This window comes from Hyperolius riggenbachi, chromosome 2, assembly GCF_040937935.1.
Source record: "Hyperolius riggenbachi isolate aHypRig1 chromosome 2, aHypRig1.pri, whole genome shotgun sequence".
In the NCBI taxonomy this organism is placed as follows: domain Eukaryota; kingdom Metazoa; phylum Chordata; class Amphibia; order Anura; family Hyperoliidae; genus Hyperolius; species Hyperolius riggenbachi.
Genome location: NC_090647.1, coordinates 441,019,104 through 441,043,050, shown reverse-complemented (window position 1 = coordinate 441,043,050; position 23,947 = coordinate 441,019,104). Strand labels below are relative to the sequence as shown.

Sequence of the window (23,947 nt, the reverse complement as noted above, 5' to 3'; positions counted from 1 at the left end):
CCGATTCTGATTTGCAATTCCGATTTTTCCCAGAATACAATCAACAGAAAATGGAGGAGAAAACGCAGCATGCAGTAACTATTAAAAATCGTAATCGGATGTAAAAAACAATTCGGAATTGCATGCAGTGTGCAGGGAGCCTTGGGGAGTCTTGTCTTGAACGCCTTACTGAATAGGTACTGACCCTAGCCAGGAATAGAACCCTAGTCTATCATGTCAAAGGCGGTGCCATAAATCAGCACACTATCCAGCCACTCAGTTGAAGCGCATCCACGGCAGACTCCAGCCAGACCACAACAGACGATCATAGTGGACACTACACTATCCGCTCCCATGGCGTCCGTGGTCCTGCTGCAGATGGGAAAGCAGCCCAACTCCTGGTACCTTGGGTCGGGTCAGAGTATGTCTGAGTGGGTACCATATCTGAGGCCCTATTGCTCACACTGCCTGGGAAATGAAAGCATGCCATATGATAGAATATGGTAACATATCTGCATCCACTAATTAGAATGCAGGTTGAAAATGTCTGTTGCGATATGCAGTGAACAATTAAAATATCCAGTGGAAAAGGACTAGGTGATCATCGCCATAGGAAGGCATAGGTTCTTTTTATAGGGCAAAGTCAATTGGAATTTAATTAATTGGTCATGATGGTTCAATCAAATCTGCCAGCAATCAAATGGGACATTGATGCATGTATGGCTTGCTTTTAATGTGGTTTATCTATGCTAATTTCAAGTAACCTCTGGATCCTACTGATGTACCCATGGGATACATGTACCGTGTGTTTAAAACCTGGGCTCTAGGAGCTGCTTTGCCAAACATAGTGATATCGGACTGTGAAGAGGTCCACCTTTCAAGCATAATTTCTAGATGCTATTAAAAGAAAATCTGTAAACAAACTGTTCACTCCAAGAGAGACTGAATTGCAGCTTTGTTTTTCCTAGCAAGGTTTTCTGAGCAGCTGCGGTAGTCACTGGTGTGGAGAGAGTGTCAGAGATCTGTCAGGCTGGAGAATCACTTGTAAATGACATAAGTGGGTGTGATCTCCTCAGGTCTCTGAAGAATATGTCATTGCCCACACTTTAAGCAGAGGTTTCCTCTCTGTCAAAACTTGCTCACCTCCCTCTGTAATGCTGTTTTTTTCCCAGCTTCTTTGTTTAGGAACAATTCCATGTTATTCTCATAATCAGCTGTTCTGAATCGTTTGGTGCTCAGCGCAGCCTGTTTCTGTTTCTTTGAAGAAAAAAAACAAAAAATCCACCAAGTCTTAGGCCCCGTTCACACTTGCGTTTTGGCAAATAAACGGACCGGATCCTGACCTGATCCTGATCAGAACCGTACGGTTCCGATCCGGATCCGGTCCGTTTGTATCAGGCATGCATCAGGCTGCCATCCGGATCCGTGGGCAAAAAATAGCGAAATTTGAAAAAAAAATGTTGGGGTCAGCACAAGGTGCACCTGTAGAATCAGGTTCCTCCGCTGTAGGCCTCACCTCCACCTCCGACATTCTGCCAAACAGCTCCAGCACGTCTGTCACTGCTGCTCCACTCCAGACATGCTTGGCCCATGTGTCCCCATCCGAAATGGCCGCTTGCATACGCATAGGAAGTGGGGTAGAACGTCAGGTTTTTGTAGGCAGTGTGTTCTGTGCCTTCCATTCCCCATTGGTTTCTGTGTTCCTGATGGTGCTGTCAGGCTCAGGTCCGGCTCCGGTCCGGGTGCGTGGGCCGGCGATCCGGACCAAAAAAATAGCGCATGTTTGAAAAGAGTCCGGATCCGATCCGGCTCCGTACTGTACGGAACGGACGCGTGTGAACGTCCGCATAGACTTTACATTGCTATGCGGAACGTACGTTCCGTTTGTACAGTATGCGGTCCGGATCAGATCCGGAAAATCCGGATAGCGAACGCTAATGTGAACGGGCCTTAGGCAGGGCACACACTTGTCGCTGCAATATCGCAGACGGTTTTTCATTTTTTCACCGCTTTGCCATCACATTGTTGTTTTTCATTTCCACCTACGATTTTTGCTTTTACTTTGTGGTTTTCCATTTTGCAAGTTTACAGTAGAACAAGACTTGTTTGATATGCGTAAAAAAGCAGGAAGTTCTCAGATATTTTCACCACAGAGAAATGCAAAAAGACAAAACATGGACAACTGCAAAAAAAATTACAAATTCTCAAGTGACCCATTGACTTTAAAGTGAACCCGAGGTGAGAGTGATATGGAGGCTGCCATATTTATTTCCTTAGCAATATCAGCAATATCAGCTGCCTGGCTGTCCTGCATACCCTCTGCCTCTAATACTTATAGCCATAGACCCTGAATAAGCATATGCAGATGAGGTGTTTCTGACAGTATTGTCAGAAGTGACAAGATTGGCCACATGCTTGTTTCTAGTGTAATTCAGACACTACTGCAGCCAGATAGACCAGCAAAGCTGCCAGGCAACTTGTATTTAAAAGGAACCTAAACTGAGAAGGATATGGAATTTTCCTTTTAAAATAATACCAGTTGCCTGACTCTCCTGCTGATCCTGTGTCTCTAATACTTTCAGCCACAGCCCCACAACACGCATGCAGATCAGGTGCTCTGACTGAAGTCAGACTGGATTAGCTGCATGCTTGTTTCAGATGTGTGATTCAGCCACTACTGCAGCCAAAGAGATCAGCAGGACTGCCAAGCAACTGGTATTGTTTAAAAGGAAACATCCATATCACTCTCAGTTAAAGAGGAACTGTAACGACAAAACGGCCCCTGGGGGGTACTCACCTCGGGTGGGGGAAGCCTCAGGATCCTAATGAGGCTTCCCACGCCGTCCTGCGTCCCTCGGGGGTCTTGCTGTAGCCCTCCGTACAGCTGTGACGCAATATTTACCTTCCTGGCTCCTGCGCAGGCGCTCTGATGCCTCTCGGCGCCGAAGTAGGCGGAAATACCCGATCACCGTCGGGTCTGCTCTACTGCGCAGGCGCAAGTTTCCGGCGCCTGCGCAGTAGAGCGGACCCGACGGAGATCGGGTATTTCCGTCTATTTCCGTGCAGAAAGTCGCCACAGCGCCCCCGCTGGAGCCAGCAAAGGTAAATATTGAACTGACAGTCGGCACAGTCGCCGGCTGTTCGGAGGGCTGCGGCGAGACCCCCGTGGGACAGAGGACGGCGTGGGAAGCCTCATTAGGATCCGGAGGCTTCCCCCACCCGAGGTGAGTACCCCCCAGGGGAGATTTTTAATGTTACAGAGTCTCTTTAAGGTTCCCTTTAAAAAGCAAATAAATATGACAGCCTCCATATCACTCTCACCTTGGGTTCACTTTAAAGTGAACCCAAGGTGAGACCAACCCAAGGTGAGACCTGCAACAAAAAAATAGATACTTATCTAGGTAGAGGTAAGCCTCTGGATTTTGAAGTATGCCTGGAGCCCAGTAGGAAATTCAGATGTTTGTCCTTCTATTGTGGATTTTACGGGATTCAGCTATGTGTTTATCTGAGACATATCTAATATGTGCTTCACAAATGTTATTGTATTGTAATAACTGTTCATTACATAATGACATGCCTCCTAATTTGTAGCTGTCTCTCCCAAAAAGATTCCCCCAACCTCTATGCTTGTCCCCCTTCCAATGGTAAATGTGGGTTTTGTGTAATATATGGTGTATGATACAGGGAATGCCAAAGTTGTTGAAAGATTTGGCATCACAGCTGGCTGACAAATCTTCCTTCTTTCCAATGTTTCTTTATTGATGCGCACTCTGAATAAAATCCCAAATTATTTCTGATTTCCTACATTATTCGCATCCCATCATTATTTGCTCATGCTACATTTTTCAGATTGCTTTTTAAACTGTCCTTATAGCTTTCTTCTTACGCAGTATGACCAGAGTATGAGAAGCTCCCTGTTACATTTCTGTTATTGTTCTTGTCTGCAGCCGGTGCTGAGAGAGGCTGAGACCCATGCGGATGTCCTGTATCCTGCTGTTCCCTCAGTGAATAGGTGAAGAATGACGCAGTCTGCAGAGTTCCAATGAAGCCAGCTCAGTCTCCTTTGTACACCTTGACAGCCGTGACACTCATGCATAGTGTGACAACAAAGGTAAAGAGAGACAACGCTTTATTCCAGGCTTATGGAAACTGCTGCATACTAAACCCGGCTCTTGCATACAGATAATAACCTCATACATGTGCCAGCTATTGTGTGTCAGCAATGAGATTCACATTTATTTGTATAATGTTTGTTCACACTTGCTTGTATTATTTCCCAGATATTGCATCCATTTATTTTATTGATTAATAAAGGCCTGACTCCATTCTAAAGCGCTTGCTGAGAACACTGAACAAGTCACAGTAGTTCACATGTGCTCATGAAGCTTACAATCTAATGTCACTAATGCAGTCCTATACTTGTGCACGTGTAAAAGGGACTCGTTTGGGTGAAAACTGACCAACCAAACTACAGCAAAATTGTTTTACCAGGGGAGTTGTTTTTTTTAAAGTATTAAATAAACCTTTTCTAAGTTGAGTGGGTCATAAATCGAGAAGTCCATCACTTCCTCTTTTTTTAACCAGTTATAATATATATGTTACAGGCAAAGTACGAAATCAGGCATTCTATAGAATGCCTGAAGCGATTAGGAAAAACATGAAAAATGTCTGTTTCGTTACGTACTTTGCCGTCGTTCAGGCAAAGTGTAGAATACCCGGTTCTCTATAGAATGCCTGCTTTTTTTCACAGTTTGACTGTAACAGCTGCAATACCTATGCTGTCAGTGAGGAGGCTAGTGATGATGATGGGTGCATGCATGCGGATATTTACTGTTTGTGGAAAGTGCTGCTGTGATGGAGCCTTCAGGTGCTGCCAGGGGGGAGCCCATAAGCAGGAAAGAGAGAAAAGCTGGACATCATGGGCAGGGGGGGGGGAATGGCAGTTGGGTTTTGGCAGTTGAAGGCTAGTAAGGGGGAGGAGCCTGAAAAGCCATGATGCAGCAAAAAAAAAAAAAAAAAAGGTCATGATACAATGCTCTACTTGTAGCAAGATAATAAGCATGTTTTTTTTGTTTGAGAAAATAGAGTCAGAGATTAAAGAAGAGACCAGCCATTGGTTAGACTGACAAAGCCAAGCAGAGGCACAGACAAGAGAGCACTACTGGGAAAAAACAAGTAAGGGCTGGTTCACACCAAGCGGGTTTTTCTGCGTTGTAGCAGCCACTTGCGTCTGCGGATACGCTTGGTCAATGTATCTCAATGGGGTGGTTCACACCAGAGCGGGAGGCGTTTTGCTGAAACGCATACTCCCGGGGTGAGGCATTTTTTGGATTGCAGAGGCATTTCTTTTTACATTTGCCTCCAATGTAAAGTATAGGAAAAACGCAAACCGCTCTGAAAAACGGCAGTTCAGAGCGGTTTTGCAGGCGGTTTTGTTACAGAAGCTGTTCAGTAACAGCTTTACTGTAACAATATATGACATCTACTACACCAAAAACGTTACACAAACCCGCAAAATGCTAGGTGAAACGCTACAGAAAAATAAGAAAAAGCGTTTCAAAAATCTGCTAGCATTTTGCGGATCTGCTAGTGGGTTTTGGTGTGCACCAGGCCTGAGGAAGAGAAAGAGAGAGCTGCAGACATAACAGGAGAGGAGAGAGACAACGTACGTAACCACCAAAAAAACACATTTTGCACCTTGTCGAATCTGCCTAGGCAAAGTACGTAACAAACAGACATCTTGTACTTTGCCTGAAATGCTCAGGCATTCTACAGAATGCCTAGGCATTGTATAGAATGCCGGAATTTCGTACTTTGCCCATAAAAGATAGATAGATAGATAGATAGATAGATAGATAGATAGATAGATAGATAGATAAAAGGCCCATACACGTCGGATTTTCGTGAACGACGGGTCGTTTGAACGTCCCGTCGTTCGCCCGCCAAATCGGGCGTGTGTACAGACTGTCGTTCGCGCGATAAGACTGAGTTTGAGCGATCCGCCCGGCGGATCGCTCAAACTCAGTCTTATCACGCGAACGACACTGTACACACGCCCGATTTATGCGTGCGGACGACTGAACGACGGGACGTTCAGACGACCCGTCCGAAAAAATCCGACGTGTGTATGGGCCGATAGATAGATAGATAGATAGATAGATAGATAGATAGATAGATAGATAGATAGATAGATAGATAGATAGATTTTTTTTTTTTTTTTTTTTTTTTTTTTTTAAGTATGTTTTTGTGTGTCTGTATCGCAATCACTTGAAAAACACCTTGACCAATTTCAACGAAACTTGTTATACAGACTCCTTACTACCTAAGAAGATATGTTCTGGGAGTCTTGCGTCCTCATTGCACAACTGGGTGGAACCACAGCCAATCAGATTTCACCTATTCACATCAAAGGAAAAAAAATGTCAAAGGCTGCCATTCTTACAGCAATAAACTTGCTACAGTTGGTCACTTGGTCGCCAAGGTGAAAAATTCAGGGAAAGTGGGTGGAGCATAAAACAGCCAATCCAATTTCAGCCATTTATTTTCAATGGGAAAATGTCAACTGCGGCCATTCTTACACTGTTAATGGCAAGGTTCTCACACTTGGCACAGTTGGTGACTGGGATTAATATTCAGGAAAGTGGGTGGAGCCTACAACAACCAATCAAAATTCACCTATCGATTATAAAGGGGAATATTTAAATTGCTGCAACTCCTACACTGTTAATGGCAGAGGCGTCAAACCTGGTACAGTCAGTCATTGGGTGACTACAATTCAAATTCAGAAAAGGGGGCAGAGCCACAAATAGCCAATCACATTTTTTTCTTAGTAAACTGTTTCCACTCTCACATTATTGATGCCAAGGACCCCAAAGCTCACAAACTTGGTCATTGACGGACTGTGTGTCAAGGTTAGAAAAAGAGGTTGGACCCGGCAACAACCAAATACATACCTGGGCAATGCTGGGTCATCCATTAGTACATTTTATACCTGTTGGTGCCTTTGGTACATCAATTTTGCTGCTGATTGTCCACCCTTGGTGGAGGAGTGTTACTTCATTCTTCAATTCAGAGAGCGACTTCTTAGTCCAAGTGGGGTTGGGTTTATTTTCCCCACCTGGCTTTACAGTGGTTTCCTTGAAAGTAACCCTGACTTGTGAGTATATTTTCACTAGGCATTTCCTGTACCCCCTGGTGTATTGATATATTACACTATATTGGGCTTTCAGTTGTATCTCCCTTTTGTTTTACAAACCAACCAAACTAGAAGTAGGAGTGCTTGATAGTAATCGAAACCTAGATCTTATGCTGGGAATACACGGTTCGTTTTTGCCTTCGTTTAAACCTTCGTTTCGATTGTGCCTTTTGTCCTTTTCGATCCCGAAATAATCAGTCATACGGTTAATATCACCACCCACGGTTTAGTTTTTTTTTCCGATTCTGATGGTTTCGTTTTTCCAATGATCGAAGGCTGCAAAGAAACGAAACGAAAATCCCTTTTTACAGGGACGGACTAGCATAAACTAATATATAATCGATCTGAACAGCCATCAAGCCTACCAATGGCTCGATTAGATGGATAAAGAGAGATAATATCAAACATGTTCGATCACTAGTCGTTCGTTTTTGGGGTCTATTAATCGAAACTATAATGAGATTATGACTATTTTCACATACGTTTTCAACACTCGATTCGTTTACCGAACGAATCGAAGGTTTAAACGAAGGCAAAAACGAACCGTGTATTCCCAGCATTAGAGCTGCAAAACAAAGATTTACTTTAAATAAATACAGACATCACATGGTATCCATCTAAACCAGCTGTTTATGACTGATGTCTGCACAGCTATTCTCAGGCTCCTGGTTCACCTTTGCTCAGGAACAGGTAAACGGCTAGATTGATTTTTTTTTTTTCAGCTTAATAACACAAGTCTTAACCTCCCTGGCGGTCTATTAAGATCGCCAGGGCGGCTGCGGGAGGGTTTTTTTTTAATTAAAAAAAAACTGTTTCATGCAGCCAACTGAAAGTTGGCTGCATGAAAGCCCACTAGAGGGCGCTCCGGAGGCGTTCTTCCGATCGCCTCCGGCGCCCAGAATAAACAAGGAAGGCCGCAATGAGCAGCCTTCCTTGTTTTGCTTACATCGTCGCCATAGCGACGAGCGGAGTGATGTCATGGACGTCAGCCGACGTCCTGACGTCAGCCGCCTCCGATCCAGCCCTTAGCGCTGGCCGGAAGTTTTATTCCGGCTGCGCAGGGCTCGGGCGGCTGGGGGGACCCTCTTTTGCCGCTGCTCGCGGCGGATCGCTGCAGAGCGGCGGCGATCAGGCAGCACACGCGGCTGGCAAAGTGCCGGCTGCGTGTGCTGCTTTTTATTTCGCTCAAATCGGCCCAGCAGGGCCTGAGCGGCGACCTCCGGCGGTGATGGACGTGTATAGTCGTCCATACCGCTGAGGAGGTTAAGGTGGCCACACACGATACAATAAAATGATCCGATTTGACAGTAATTCGATAAACGATCGTATCTCTCGAAAAAATCGAAAGGTTTTTTTTTTCATTCGACTGAAAAATCTGATCGGATTTCCCGTTTTTTTCCGATTTAAATCGATCCGGAATGCCAGATACTTCTCTTCAATTGCTACTAAAGATTGTATGGTGTGTGTTGGATTGTTAATGTATTAATATACATACCCTAGCAATTTTCTCTGCGTTTCCAATCATTTTTATCATAATTGAGGAAAAAATTGAACATACGTGTGTGGTACATTGGTCATATTTTTGAAATGTTACAATCACTCAGAAAAATTGATTGCAATTCTTAAATTGAACAGATATTTAAAAAATTGTATGGTGTGTGGCCACCTTTAGACATCGGTTCTTGCATGACCACTCCCTCACCACCCCCACCTTCATAGCAATGAATGGGCACAATCGGCAAAGTTTTGCATGTCTGCTTGTAGCTGAATGTCTGACTGCATTGGCTTGAAAGTTGCTGGACTATACCTTGCCTACTCAGGCCTATATGGGCTTTAGGCACCATTCTCAGGCTAATCTTTGTAGCTGATCACCAGACAGCTAGGTTTTCAGGTAACACACTTTCTTATATCAAATGTCTTAATTGAGTTTTTGTAAATTCTGTAGTTTCGGCTAGGTTCACATTAGCACTTGCAATTGCACCAGGGGAGGATAATTTAAACCCTATTGATGCTATCGCTCCTCTGACTTTTGCATGGTAATTTCCCAGAATTACAATGTTGCCCAGGAAAAGGCTAAAAGTCATTGCATGTAGCATGCACTTGATGCAATGTTAAAGGGAACCAGATACGAAGCACCATTGTGTATTTTACCATATATATCAGTAAGAACATTAGAGAAAACACTTAACATGCTCTCTGTTTCATCCTCACTGCTAAAGCTGGCCATACACTGGCCCGATTTGCCGCTGTTTCGACAGCAGATTCGATCACTGGGATCGAATCTGCTGCCAATCGTTCGCGCTACACGCCGAATTTCGATCCATTTTTTCTGATCCCGTCGATCGCTCCGTGCGGAAAATTACCGTCGATCGCCCGCGGGTAGGGAGCGCGTCGCTAGCGGCGTTTGAGTGCCCGACGACCGACGCAATAGAGAGGCAATACATTACCTGCTCCGCCGGTGAGACTGCCCCCGCTGTCACCGCTGCTTCTTCTGGTTTCCGGCATGCTTCAGTTCCTCCTGCCCGGCAGGAAGTTTAAACAGTAGAGGGCGCTCAACTGTTTAAACTTCCTGCCAGGCAGGAAGAAGTAAAGCATGCCGGACCTGGAGACCAGAGCGGAGAAGACAGCGGAGACCTGGGGACTGGAGTCGCGCCGGTGGAGCAGGTAATGTATGCAGAAGGGGGGAGCGGTGGCAGCACCACCACCACAACAGATTGTGAACGGTTTCAGGCTGAAATCGGTTCACAATCTGTCTGCAGTAAAGGTAGCCATACGATCCCTCTCTGATTAGATTTGATCAGAGAGGGATCTATCTGTTGGTCGAATCTGATGGCAAATCGACCAGTGTATGGCTACCTTAAAAGTGTCTGTTAGCAGCTGTGATAAGAATCCCGGACTGAGCATTCAGTCTGGCTTTGCAGGGAATAATTATAGCTCAGTCATTATAGCAGGGCCACAAGGGGGTAGGCTTGGGCTTGAAAAGATACCAGAGAAGACAGACTCCGCTATAATCTTTCCGTAGCAAAGCTAGACTGAGTGCTCAGTTGGGGATTCTTATCAGAGGTGATAACAGTCAGATTAAACAGAGAACAATGAAACAAAGAGCAGATTAGGTGTTTACTGTCATATTCCCACTGATTTATAAGGTAAAATACAAGAGGGTGCTTCAGCTCTGGTTCTCTTTAAGCATGAACATGGGTGTGAATGGCGTCATAGAAATGTTTTTGTTTTCTTTTTATCATTCCCACCTAGGAAACGCCGGCACTCATCACCAGTGTAAATGTAGCCGCAAGGCGCATACAAATGCAAAATACGACTGCAAATTGTCACCAACCAGGATCAAACTCGATCCTATGGGTGACACTACAGCACCCCAATGCTTTACTAGACAACAACCAATGAACATTTTCTGTTGCCATGGAAGAGGGGCGAGGGACATTGGTGCAGCACCAGGGTGGATTTGATTTTAACCAAACTGATTTATTTCTCGAGTCAGTAAGGCTTGATTTAAATGATAGTTTTCTATCATTTAGACTAATTCTTACTGGAATAACTTTAATATGCAAGTAGATGAATATATTTAAAAATAACAACTTTTCATCTTAGTTTTTTTTTTTATCCTTAGTACTACTTGTCTGCTTGCCCCTCCCTCCTCACATTTAGTTTCACTTTCTTGTACAGTTCTATTCCACTCCAAACAATCAGAAAAAAATATTGTTTCTATTCTTTTCACTGAACTTCTTGAAACTTAACACTGAAAGGTTTGATTCTGTATTCATAGCTTTGTAGGACAATAGGATTAAGGTCTTTTTCTCAACTCTGTTCATGTTATAACATTTTTGCTGTGAAGAAGAGGCATGTGATCTCGGCTGAGTCAAATTCAGTTTTTAGAATTGCAAAAGTAAACCAAGCATCTGTGATGATATCTTGTAGGCAGAGAAACTGCCCAATAATCTTTCAAAAACCTTTGGAAGAGCATGACATTGTGAATGTATTAATGGAATGTATTTACCCAAAACATTTAATATATACAGCCTTATTCTACATAATTAAAAACTGTTTATTTCATGATGGAATAACCTTTGGATGGTATTGCTAATATATTTTCCTCAAGCATTTTATTTAAAAGAAAATAATGATTTAAATAAAAAAAATCTGATTTATTTTAAAATCATTGATTTTTACCCATGCTGTGCAGCACAAAAAGTGGCTTCTGACTGCGAAGTTAGAATGGGATCAATGGACTGCTGCTGGTTGTCACTTAATGCAGACCTGATCTCTTGCACATCACACAATGAAAAGGCTTTATTCCACATAGTTGCTGAAAAAATGTCATTTCTCTTTGTACTGTGGTTAGGCAAATAAACCCTATCTAATTAGCAACCGTGAATAGACTGCAGGAGAGCTCTGTCTAGGCACCTTTCCTTATAGTAAACACTAAGGCTTAAAGGGAACCTAAACTGAGAAGGATTTTTCCATTTAAAATACCAGTTGCCTGACTCTCCTGCTGATCCTGCATCTCTAATACTTTTAGCCACAGCCCCTTAACAAGCATGCAGATCAGGTGCTCTGATTGAAGTCAGACTGGATTAGCTGCATGCTTGTTACAGGTGTGTGATTCAGCCACCACTGCAATCAGAGATCATCAGGACTGACCAGCAACTGGTATTGTTTAAAAGGAAACATCCATATCCATCTCAGTTTAGGTTATCACATTGTGGCTAATCTTTTAGAGCAAAGAGGAAGTTCTGAGTTTAGTTCCACTACAAAGGTTCAGATCATTAAAGCAACCTCAGGCGACACCTGTGATCATGCTAAATTCTTGAGATTGTCCTAACCATCCACTTAGGCTGGTAACGCTCTAGCGTGTGTACTGGCCTTCAGATAGCCTCACACAGCCAGCATATCCTACTGGATGACTCTGTTCTAGGTAAGCCTTGCAGAATGTAGAAAGCCTCTTTCTCAGCCTGGAGAAATATCAGAACAGGTCAGCATCTATGCTGCACTATCAGCAGGTTGGTAGAGGTTAAATTCAACCCCTGTATACGGTAAGTCTGCCGGTAGTATGCAGGCAAGCATTTGTTAGCCAGGATACGCAGTGCTTTCTCCTTCCTCTACTAGAAAGAATCTGCCCCATCAGATTGGGCTTTTGAATGAGAACAGTTGTTCATCAAGGGGTGTGTTCAGCAAATTGCCAAGTGTAATGTTTAGGTTTATGTGATTATTTAAATCGCTGTGTAATGTTGTAAGTGTAAGCTAACAAACCTTACAAGTGTAAGCTAATAAACCTGTTCTCAGCTGTGTCTAACAGGGCTTGTTTTGTGTATACAGAGCACGGGTCATTCAGATGCTAGATTTCTGTCACCCTCCACAACTGCTAATGGATTGTTAGGATGAGTACTGTACAGAAACACAGTTAAGCTATAGCCAAGCAGTGTGTATTATTCCTTGGAAATGGAAAGGGGGACAATGGCCAGAGAATAAGAGAGCGTCGTCCTGAGGCGTGGGGGATAAAAAGACAAAATGTACTTGTTTCTCGTTTAGCCATCCACCCTAGGAAATCGCTGAACAATGTCATGGGGCAGCTGTACACACTATAGATTTTTGGCCAAGACAACCCAAAACAATCATCTTGAATGAGAACTATTTAGCACGTATATGATGCTGTAGACATTTTTCAGTTAACGTAATCCTGGTAGCAGACTGTGCATGTATTACATGAGCTAAAATCAAGGTAAAACTGCCACTTTTTTGGGGCCATATATTGGATGTAATTGTATGCAAAGCTTTCCACACCTTACTTACCTTCATAACTGCCTATTTAGGAAGCCATAAATATTTTTTTAGCTAACATGACAGATTTTGGCGGCTTTCTTCCGCTATCTGCTGCTCGACGAATAGAGGAGTAGCTGATCGTCTGAGATTCATTCTGGCAGAGGAAAGAGACATTGTTTAATGCTGCATTCAATTGCTGCCGGTTAAAGTTTGCTTCCTTAAGGCTAATTTCACACCAGGACGTTGCATTAGAGGGGGCGTTAAGGTCGCATAACGTCCCCCTAACTCAACGCCTGTTGGTGCTGGATCTGGACGTCAGAGTGAGCCGCGTTGTGCAGCTCACTCTGGCGTCAGTGATGCCGTGATGCGCACTCTTGTGCGCATGCGGCATCACGTGGTCCCGCCGGCCAATCGCCGTACAGAGCGGCTGCTCCAGGAAGTAGACACTGCACGTCATAACGTGCAGTGCATATTAATTAGCCATGTGCCTGGCCGCTCTCCGCTCCTCCCCAACATTACTGAGCATGTGCAAGCAGTCTAACGCGGCTCAGCCGCGTCCAAAGTACTGCATGCAGTACGTTGTCTTGTGACGCAGCGTTACAATGTAACGCAACGTCCGCACTGTGAACAGCCCCATTGATTTTTCATTACTGTGCGGTGGGCTGCGTTACAGGCTGCTCTAACGTGCGCCTGTAACATGCCACTGTGAAACCAGCCTAAACTGTTCCAATATGCCTTCATCCATCCAACCTACCTTCCTACCATCTGCAGACAAAACTTGTTAGGCCTCTTCCATACTGGAGGCTGAACTGCTTGGCCAGTAGCACAATATCAGTCCTACAGTTGTGAGTTGATCCATGGGTTGGATCGGGCTGTTATCAGTCACTCGTCTAGCCATTTGTCACATGTACACACACCCAGTTATCATTAATCGGAGAACGTTTGGATAATAGTTGGGCAGAAAAAGTTGCACGTGTGTATGAGCCTTAAAGGACCACTATCGTGCAAATGCTAAAATCAAAAATACATGTAAACTCATACAAATGAGAAGTATGTTTCTTCCAGAGTGAAATGAGCCATAAAATCCTTTTTCCCATGCTGCAGTCACTTACAACAGGTAGTAGTAGAAATCTGGCATAATTGACAGGTTTTGGACTAGCCCATCCCTTTATGGGGGATTCTCAGGATTTCCTTTATTTTCAAAAGCACTTAGTAAATGGCAGTTTCTCCGTCCAACTGCCAAAAAGTGTCCAGAGAGCAGGGAGGCTGGCCATCATCTTTGTATAAGGGCTCATTCACACTATGTGCTGCGCTGTCAGTTTTGACGCAACGCACATAGTGTACGATCCACATGGCAACATGAAAGTCCATAGACTTTCATGTTACCATTCACACTACAGGTGTGCGTTCCCATGCGTTACGATGTAACACTTCTGGGGACATAAAATCGCACGACGCACACGTTTCCCGACGGGTAAGGCTGCCGACGTCTGCGCTCTAGCGCTCCACGAAGTGCATTCCGTGCGTTGACCGTGCGATGGCAGCGCAAGCACGAAATCGTGTTCGTGCTTGCGTTGTGTAGTGTGAATGAGCCCTAAATTATTTTGCAGAGTGTAACATACTTCTCATTTTTACGTGTTTACATGTATTTTAAATGTTAGCATTTTCGCGATAGTGGTCCTTTAAAAGTGTTGAATTTTGCTGTACATACTTTACACACAGTGGGGCTGGTGTTCTAAGGCCAGAGAACACAAAGTACAGAAATGATCCAGGAAAACTAGGACTGGATGATTGTCCACTTTCAGATGGTAAGACTTTGCAGCTCTTGCCTGGATCAGGTCAGAATATAGCGACTGCTGAAATGTTACCTGTCTAATAAAAGCGGGACAGTCTTGATTTATCCTGACGGCAGGTGTGTGACTGCAATCACAGTCTCCAGTATAATAACCTTTCAGCAATCTCACAGTTGGGCCTGATTCACAAAGCGGTGCTAACTCTTAGCATGGCCGTTTTCGCGTGAATTTTCGCATTGTGCGCGAAACGATAACGTTTTTGTGCGCAAACGCGAATTTTCACGCGAAATCGATATTGTTTTCACGCAAAAATTAGAGCTTGCGTGCGAAAATGTTATAGTTTTGTGCAGAAATTCGCGATCGCACGCAATGCGAAATTTCGCGCGGAAACGGCCGTGCTAAGAGTTAGCACCGCTTTGTGAATCAGGCCCAGTTTTCTGAAATAACTTAGGTGAAAGTTTCTACCTTTTCCCATTAGCTGAGAAGTTGTAAGTCATCCAGTTCACATTTGCTCAGTCACTTCATTTTATAAGTGTTGTCCTGCCATAGCACGTCAGCCTCATTTACTGTACATGTTAGTTCTACACAACTTTATACTATAGTGTTGAAAATCTTTTTCTGTAAATGTGAGATCATGTTTTTTTCCCCCTTTTTTAGGGCGAGCTATAAAGGATGGCAAAATCCCGATCAAGATCGCCTAGGTGGAAGCCCAGGTACTAAGGAAATGTGCTCATTTTTCTGTGAACCTTTTCTTTTACAGTACTGAATTCCTAGTACACTCTGTAGGGTCACCACAAACACACATTGCTAGTGTAGAGCTAGGTGCCAGATGCTGCTACTTATTCCAAATTGCTTAGTTTCAGGGATCTTTACTGGGATTACAAAATAAATTATTTTTTATATGCATTTAGTTTAGCTTAGTGAATTATTGGACCTTGCCTGTGAGCACTGGCACAAGGATGCGCTGTGGTCAGGGATTTTAATATACAGCAATAAGGTATGCAGTTATCATGTAAAGAAGTGAAGCAGGCACACCATCAATTGCTGGGTGCTTGATGAAATGACATAGGCAATGTCACTGCAATGTCACTTGATTAATATCTATGAACACAGTTCATCAGCACACCAAGTTATATGCAACACACTTTATTGTGCATTGCATCTAACTTGGTGTGCTGATGAACTGTTTTTGTGTTTTAATTATCCGTAATCGGGTGCCCAGGCGGTGAGTTGGGTGCCGGATCCAAGTAGGTTAGTTTTAGGCACTAGAAGGGGGTGTTAATGTTACACACTAGGAGTGGATTGTTAGTATGAGAATGGGGGCCGGGTTAGTCACTAGTAAAATTATTGTGAATTACCAATAATTTTATTAGTGGCATCACCTGGCACCCAAGTCACAGAGTGGCATCTCTACATGTACTCATTTAAAAGGTAGCTGAAGTGACATTACGAGATAAACCTCAACATATAGTACCAATCCTCGTCTGTGTTCATTTTTTCATTGCAAGGGTTAATAAACCAGTGCTGTATCTATGCAGTCAGACTCCCACAATAGCTATCCTGAAAACGAATTAGCGGCTATAAAACTTTTGTGTGATTGTGCAAAATGTTGCAGGCTGTCCCCTTTGTCTTGCTGGATGCAAGTCAAAAGTTACGCTAACTTAATTGAAAGTATTTAATGCCAAAAAATGCTTCTTGCTATAGGGTTAGGCTCAGACGAGTGGCAGAGCAGCAGGAGGTGCAGCGTTTGTGACCACACCGGTGGCCCTCCAACTACTGTTTTATCCCGTTATTGGAAGTATGCTTGTAATTATAACCTCAGTATGTGCATTGAATAGTGGTAATCCTTATTAAATGATTCTCCTCCCTTACTTGAAGTAGATGGGAGGGGAAAAGTGTTAATGCATACTTATCTTATTGAACTATAGGCTCTTCAGGCTCCTTACTGCCTCCCCTCTGTCTTGCTGCTGTATGCCTCATTTGGTACTCGAGATGGATCTTCAGAGTGCATGCGATATTCATCCATGCGTCTTCTCTACACTCATGCCTGCACAGCTGTGTGTAGCAGCCATTGCTACGAGCGACCTGGGCATGCGCAGTTCTGATTCTGTCTGAGCTGCGCATGCCCAGGACACTCAGCCACAGCTGCTGTGCACAACTGTATGATGAAGCACGATGCATGGGGCACACAGTGTACTGGGGGTGCGCCAGGCCCCAACTGGTCCCATTCGCATTCGTCCCCATGGAGCATACAGTTGCAAGACATAGGGGATGCTGTATGCAGTTAGGGGCCTGGAAGCGGAGCAGTGCTTTTCAGCGCTGCTAGATTTGGGCGCAGCCGGCGCCTCCATAGACTTCAATAGGAATCATTCCTATTGAAGCGCTCAGTGAGTAACGTCGGCTCCGTCAGAAGACAGAGCCGAAGTTGCTTAAAAACATAATAATTCGGCCTTCAGCAATCGCTGGAAGCCGAATTATTTCATTCCCCCACTATCCATGTCGGCCTGGAGGGGGAATAGTAATTAAATCGGCCCGGACTTGTGCAGAAGCAGGATCAGCCATATACCGCTGTATCCTGCGCCCAAGTCTACCGGCGCCGATTTCAAATGTACGCCCTGGAAGGGGTCTGAATAGCCTGTAGATAAGCGAAGTAAGTATATAGTAATCCTTTTGTTGCCCTCAGGTAAACTTTAAACCTCTCTCACACTGCAGTTGTTCATGGCAGGATGTGGTAATCCATATCACTTGTAGTGTATAGAGTGCTTGAGGTGAACCAAGGTGAAACCTGTTTTGGGCTCTGTAGCTCTTTAGCTGTGCCACTTATCAAACCCTGTACCTCATTCACATTTGTGCACTGCAGTAGTACGCAGTTTTGTAATGGACTATTGCATGCATTGGTGTGCATTGTGCTCAGAAACACTTTGCAATACATGTAAACGAGTGCTTTAAAAAATTGCATTACAATGTATGTATATGGCTGTGAGGGAAGACAAATAATTTTTATCACTTTTCAGCCTCACCATTTATCCCCCATTTACTCCTATTAAACTATTAAATCACCATATTGCAGGGCCGTAACTAGAATGTATGCCCCCCCCCCCCCCCCCCCCATAAAGATAGTATGGGGCCTCCGGGTCAGATCCTTTTCCATCTGGGCCACAGCTTAAACAGTAGTGCTCAGCCCAACTTGAATGCTCCTACATGGGGGCTTTTGGCAGACAAAAAAGCATTAGGACCACAAGGTCATGTCTGTCCACCCATCTGCCCTCACATGTCTGTAGGCAAACCTTTACTGACTAGTCTTATTTGCTTTTTGCCTTCCATCTGTACTAAGTTACCGAAAGCTGCTGTCTGGTTCATAATGAAGTTCTCAATATTGCCAATGTAAATATATATCGTATGTGGGATTGTGAGGATCACTTTGTTCTAATCATGCATGCCTATAATCAAGACTGAAGCTATTCAAACCATCACTTTGCCATCCTTTTGTGTGTTACATGCTGGGATATGTAGTTCTGACAGAGGTGGTTTCACGTGAACTATATGCTTTCTGAGAGGTGTCTAGCTCTTGTTCTTGAGGGCCAGGAACCTCAGACATTTTATGTATGGCCCTAATTAACAGATGGAAGTGAATAAGGGGAGGTGTGGTTTTCTTATATCTAGTCCTTATTTAGAATTGGTTATATGGAGACTGATTTGGAAAGCATCACTCCACTTTAATGCAGTATTATGATTTATTTCCTTTGTATAATTCTCGACATTGAATAAAACCGAATTAATATATTTATTTTGTAGACCACCTCTGCACAGAAGTCCAGAGCACAACAGACAGAGACCCTTCCAGGATCATTACCACGATGATGATGATGGCTTCCACAGAGACTCAAGAAGACCGGCACACTGGGAGAATGAACGCCGACACAACAATTCCAGAAACACACCCTATAATTACTTTAATGATAATAAGTATGAGCAAGGCTTGCCTGTCTCAGATTTAAGAAGATCTCCATATGATACAGCAAATCGACTGAAGAAAGTATTCTCACCAGAACGACGGGGCGAAAGCAATAGAAGATTACCACCAAAGTGTCCCACAGATACAGAATACAAACATCACAACAGAAACTTCTATAATGATAGAATTCATGAACGGAATGCATATAATAGTGAAAATGTGCATAATAATAGCTTTAAAGCAGTTAGAAGAGAGGACAGTTTTCGTAGACCTTACAACAGAGACTTTGATAGGGATTGGCGTGAGGGTGATGGACACTGGAAGCAACATGATCACCCAAACCAGTACTTTTCACCTCCTAGGAGAAGACCTGAAGAATTTATCGAAAGAAAATCTGTTCAGAAGAGGTAACATATGCACATAGCTAATATCCTCTAATCTTATTTGCACAGATATAGAAGTTGAAATAATTATTTTTATGACTGACTTCTCACTCATGTCATGATGGTTTATGTAAATAGGTTTCCTGAGGATGATTATAGAGAACCTGAGCAGCCTTTCAAGAGATACAGAGAAGCAGAACGGCATGACTTCCGACCACAACCGAGAAGCTCCCAATGGAAAGATGGCCATCCAGAACGACCATATTATGCAGATGAGTGGTCTAAGGACAGAGACCAGAGAGCTCCTAATCCTGTTGTGCATAAGAAACATTCTGGAGAGTTCACCAAATTAGAATATGACTATAGTCATAAATCATCAGTTTATGTACATACTAAGCCCATTTCGTCATATGAGCATGCCGAGAGGCACAACCGTAATGATGAGAAAAAAACAGCACCTAAAAGGACTTCACAACACCACAAATCATCTGACAGAGGTAGTCAAGAAAGGAGGTATGATGATAGGTCTTCAGGAAGTTTCTCTAAATACAGTTCAAGGAAGGATGGTGATAATGACTATTTCAAAAATAATATTGACATGAAGTACCCAAATCATAAGCACAATGATAAAGAGAGAAAAGAGGATCATTACTGGAGAAGAAGAGAGGATGAGAAACCGAAGGATCTGAAATCTCCAAGACACTTGAGTAGCCAAAATCCCCAATCTCAAGACTCCAAAGCTGTATTGAAGATCACCCCTGAAAAGGAAATTAGCCCTGTTAATTTGGCTTTGAAGAAATCAACGGATAAGTATAGGTATTGTTTTTTTGCTTAATGCCATTCTTGATTTTTCTTTCTTGGTTTTTCTGTGAGGCTGAGGTAAAAGTTCATGCTTCTTTCTCCTGTGAAGATGGGAGAAAGTCAAAGATGCTGAAGTATGTTTGCATTCAAAAATTTCCATTCATGGATCAAAATTCAGTGTTTGGTGGAATTGAAGTGGTGAAGCATTGTTTATCTGAGCTATTAATAGAAAGCGCCCATGGTGGGGTTCATTCTAAAAGAAAGAAACACAATACTTAAAAATAAAAATGAAAGCCGAAATAATTCATGCTAGCAAATATGGAAAACAGAAACTTCAAAATATTTTCTTAAAAGGTCATGCTCCCATCATATATGACATGCCTTGTGGATCATATGAACACTGTTCTTCCAAGCCTAATATTTTTCGCGGAAAACATCTTTGGGAATGGTTTACGCGCCCAGTGACTTCACTCTCCAATTAACCTTTGGAAACTAGTTCGACGATTTGATGATTAATTAAATGTTGTTTTTATTCCGCAAAGAAAGGGGGGGACACTTACAAACGTTTCCATGGCGGACTTTTTTCTGGAAAATAAATTGTAGCCTGTCAATCACATTCTCTCTGATTTGTGGAATTTTTGTAAACTGCTGTAACATGGCCTTATTACGCTATAAACTCAAGATCCTGTCCCTCATGCAGTAATCAATGTTAATTATCTTGTTTATTTTTGACTCTGTCATCAAGATGTGTGGGACCATGCCTGAGAAGAAGAAATTATTTTAAACTCGTTTAACTTCATTAACTAGCTGCTGATTTTCTACTTTGAGTATGTCTGGAATTCAACAAATTGTTATGGAAGCCGCCACACCGAATCAAATAAGTTTTGCTTTAATGAGTATTAGCCATTTTAGTGAAGAGGAAATTATTTCTTTACATCCTTTTATATCCTTGAACTCTGTCTCACTAGCTGATTTCTCTCACATGTGACGTAAACTTGTGAATCCGGAATTCAAAGAAAATAAGTTTGCTCTAGATTTTACCACCAATCAAGCTAAGAAACAGTGATGATGTGAGTCGAAGCAACCTCATGCTAACGACGTTAAAAAGGAAAACCACTGGATAAAAATGTGCTACACTTCTTGACATATTATTGGCTTTGACACATAAGTAACACTTAATTATAGCCTCAGAACAAGTAAAACCTTATTTAACTTCACACCTCTGCTGGTAATATGGAAGCCTTAATGCTTAACAGAGCAAGATTCATAATGCCAAGACCAACCAAGAGGCCAACATTGCAAAGTGATGGCTATGATGTCCTCTTCCGTTTAAAGCATGCATTGAAAGTCGCATGAAATTTATCTCGCCTCACAAATTTTTGATAGAGCAGGAAACAAAATTAAGTGATTTGTCAATCCCACCACCACTGAAATATAAGTAAACCAGCAAAAATCCTAATGTAGTATTTGATGATTGCTTGGCTTCATATGCTGCTATGTAAATTTACGTCAACCATTTGGACTCTATTTGTGAACTGGAAGAACAAGAACCGGTGATCAGGTAAGGCGTTATTTTGGTGCTACCATCAAGCTTTCTGCCTTTTAAGTTTAATGTGAACCAGATGTTGTTTAAAGAGACTCTGAAGTCTCGCTAAAATGAGGTTTTTATTTTAAAAACCTCATTAACATTATAGTCTCACCTAAAACGCTGCATTCCTGCAGCTGGACAACCCCCCCCCCCCCCCCCCGATCACCCCAAACTCACGGGGGTACAGGACTTACTTGGTCGTGGATTTTGCTGCCGCGTCAATCAGCGCGTCTCTCCGCCTCTCCCCCGCCGCTCTCAGTAAAGGAACACGGAGAGGGGCGGGGGAGAGGCGGCGATCCGGCGCTGATTGACGCACATAGAGGCAGAGCCTTTATGCGGAAGTTGCCTGCCCGTACCCCCTGTGAGTTTGGGGTGATCGAGGGTGTTTGCAGCCACGGGAATGCGGCGTTTAAGGTGAGACTATAATGTTAATGAGGTTTTTAAAATAAAAACCTCATTTTAGCGAGACTTCAGAGTCTCTTTAAAGGATAACGTTAGTGAGAGGTATGTGGAGGCTGCCTTATTTATTTCCCTTTTAAGCAATATCAGTTGCATGGCTATCATGCTGATCCTCTGCCTCTAATACTTTTAGCCATAGACCCTGAATTACCATACGCAAATCAGATCTTTCTAAGATTATTGTCAGATCTGACAAGACTAGCTACATGCTTGTTTCTGGTGTTATTCAGATACTACTGCAGCCTAATAAGTCAGCAGTGCTACCTGGCAACTGGTATTGACTTTTAAAGGAAATAAATATGGCAGCCTCCATATTCTTCTCATTTCAGTTGTCCTTTAAAGGGAACCTAAACTGAGAAGGATATTTTTTCTTTTAAAGTAATACCAGTTGCCTGACTCTCCTGCTGATCCTGTGTCTTTAATACTTTTAGCCACAGCCCCTCAACAAGCATGCAGATCAGGTGCTCTGACTGACAGCAGACTGGATTAGCTGCATGCTTGTTTCAGGTGTGTGATTTGGCCACTACTACAGCCTTAGAGATCCACAGGACTGCCAGGCAACTGGTATTGTTTAAAAGGAAACATCAATAGCCTTCTCAGTTTAAGTTCCCTTTGAAGGAGTGCTCTCATAGCTTGACTCTTCTTATGAAATAAAACTTCACCGAGTTGATTGCAGTTATCAAATTGATTTCAGGCCTCCACTGTTAACAAACTTTAGTAAGTTCATCATGTCCACAGTGACCAAGTCCACAGCTATTAATTAACTAACCAACATAAATTTGACTATCCGGAATCGCAACATCAAGACTGGTGGCCAGTAGACATTTCAGACCTTCTCTAGCCTGTGTTTAACGTGGCGTGTTCAAACATACTACGAGGGAGAAGAGTCTTGCTATTAAATTTCATTTCTTTAGGTAATTCCAGTATTTCACATGTTTAACTTTCCTGAGTCTCAATAAACACATTCTGTAATCACGATGGCCACTTTCTGCTACATTTGCGCTTCACTGTCTTTCATTTGAAGCCCAACTCCAGGCAATACTTGAAAGTCACTGAGACAGGAAGAGCAGAACACCTGCCAAATGGGGACATATATTGCAATAAACAATTTAAAGGTTTAACCACTAACCCATTGTCTACAGAAAATATTTTTTATTGCAGTCTTTGTCTCTGGTGGAGAAACCTCCACATTATCTTCCATTTGTCCTCTTCTTTACACTGTTGTTTAGAAGTCAGTAAAACTGAACATAGTTTCTAGCTGTTTTCTTTTCTATGCAATACAAACAATTTGGTTGGATGCGGTATATATGTATACATATATATAATTGTGCCATTTTTTTATATTTGTGCCAATGTGTGGTAGAATTTCAGAGGTCATAAGCTGTGTCTATCTTCTAGAGAGCCTCACCAGCTTAAGAACTTGCCCAAAGCCCTGCTACCAAAGTCTGAAGCTGCGCAGATCCAGAGACCATCAGATGGGAAGCAGATTTTGGATCATTATATTGAAAAAAGGTACCCCCTAATTACATTAGGAATGAGTTGTTCTATATTAGAGCCAACCTTGTGATTGAGTCCCAGGGTTATTTTGAATGACTTACATCATGAGTCCCCGGGAAATGATGGGCTGTATCAGTCACAATATTATCTAGAAAGACGATTGATATCTCCATGACAACCTCAAACTGTGGCAGCTCAAATGCACTGTAGGGTCCTTTTTAATAATTTGTCATATTTAAAAAATGGCAGTGATGTTTAATTGTAATTTCTGTACAAATTCCGGAGACACCTATAATTATTAATAAGTATTTATATAGTGCTGACATCTTTTGCAGCCCTTTAAAGAGTTGCCTTGTCACTAAGGGCCTACTTCCGCTAGTGCCGAATTTAGCACGATTCTGCAGCATTTCCGCGCATGCAGGAGGGGCGGGAAACCGCTACCTATCTTTTCAATAGCTTTGCCATCTTGATCGCACTGGTGTGCGAACCTGGACAGCATGCTGCAGATTTCTGTAGCACTGC

At 42.9% G+C, this 23,947-nt stretch overlaps 1 protein-coding gene across 1 annotated transcript in view; it reads left to right on the top strand.

The window, feature by feature from the left end:
- Positions 1 to 23,947, top strand: part of BCLAF3 (BCLAF1 and THRAP3 family member 3) — a 126,849-nt gene that overhangs the window by 49,375 nt on the left and 53,527 nt on the right. Inside the window, exons 2-6 of the mRNA XM_068269997.1 lie at positions 3,927 to 4,090; positions 15,400 to 15,455; positions 18,538 to 19,104; positions 19,219 to 19,896; positions 23,327 to 23,440. Of these exons, the coding sequence (XP_068126098.1) occupies positions 15,415 to 15,455; positions 18,538 to 19,104; positions 19,219 to 19,896; positions 23,327 to 23,440 (1,400 nt within the window). The 5' untranslated portion in view covers positions 3,927 to 4,090; positions 15,400 to 15,414. The remainder of the gene's footprint in view (positions 1 to 3,926; positions 4,091 to 15,399; positions 15,456 to 18,537; positions 19,105 to 19,218; positions 19,897 to 23,326; positions 23,441 to 23,947) is intronic.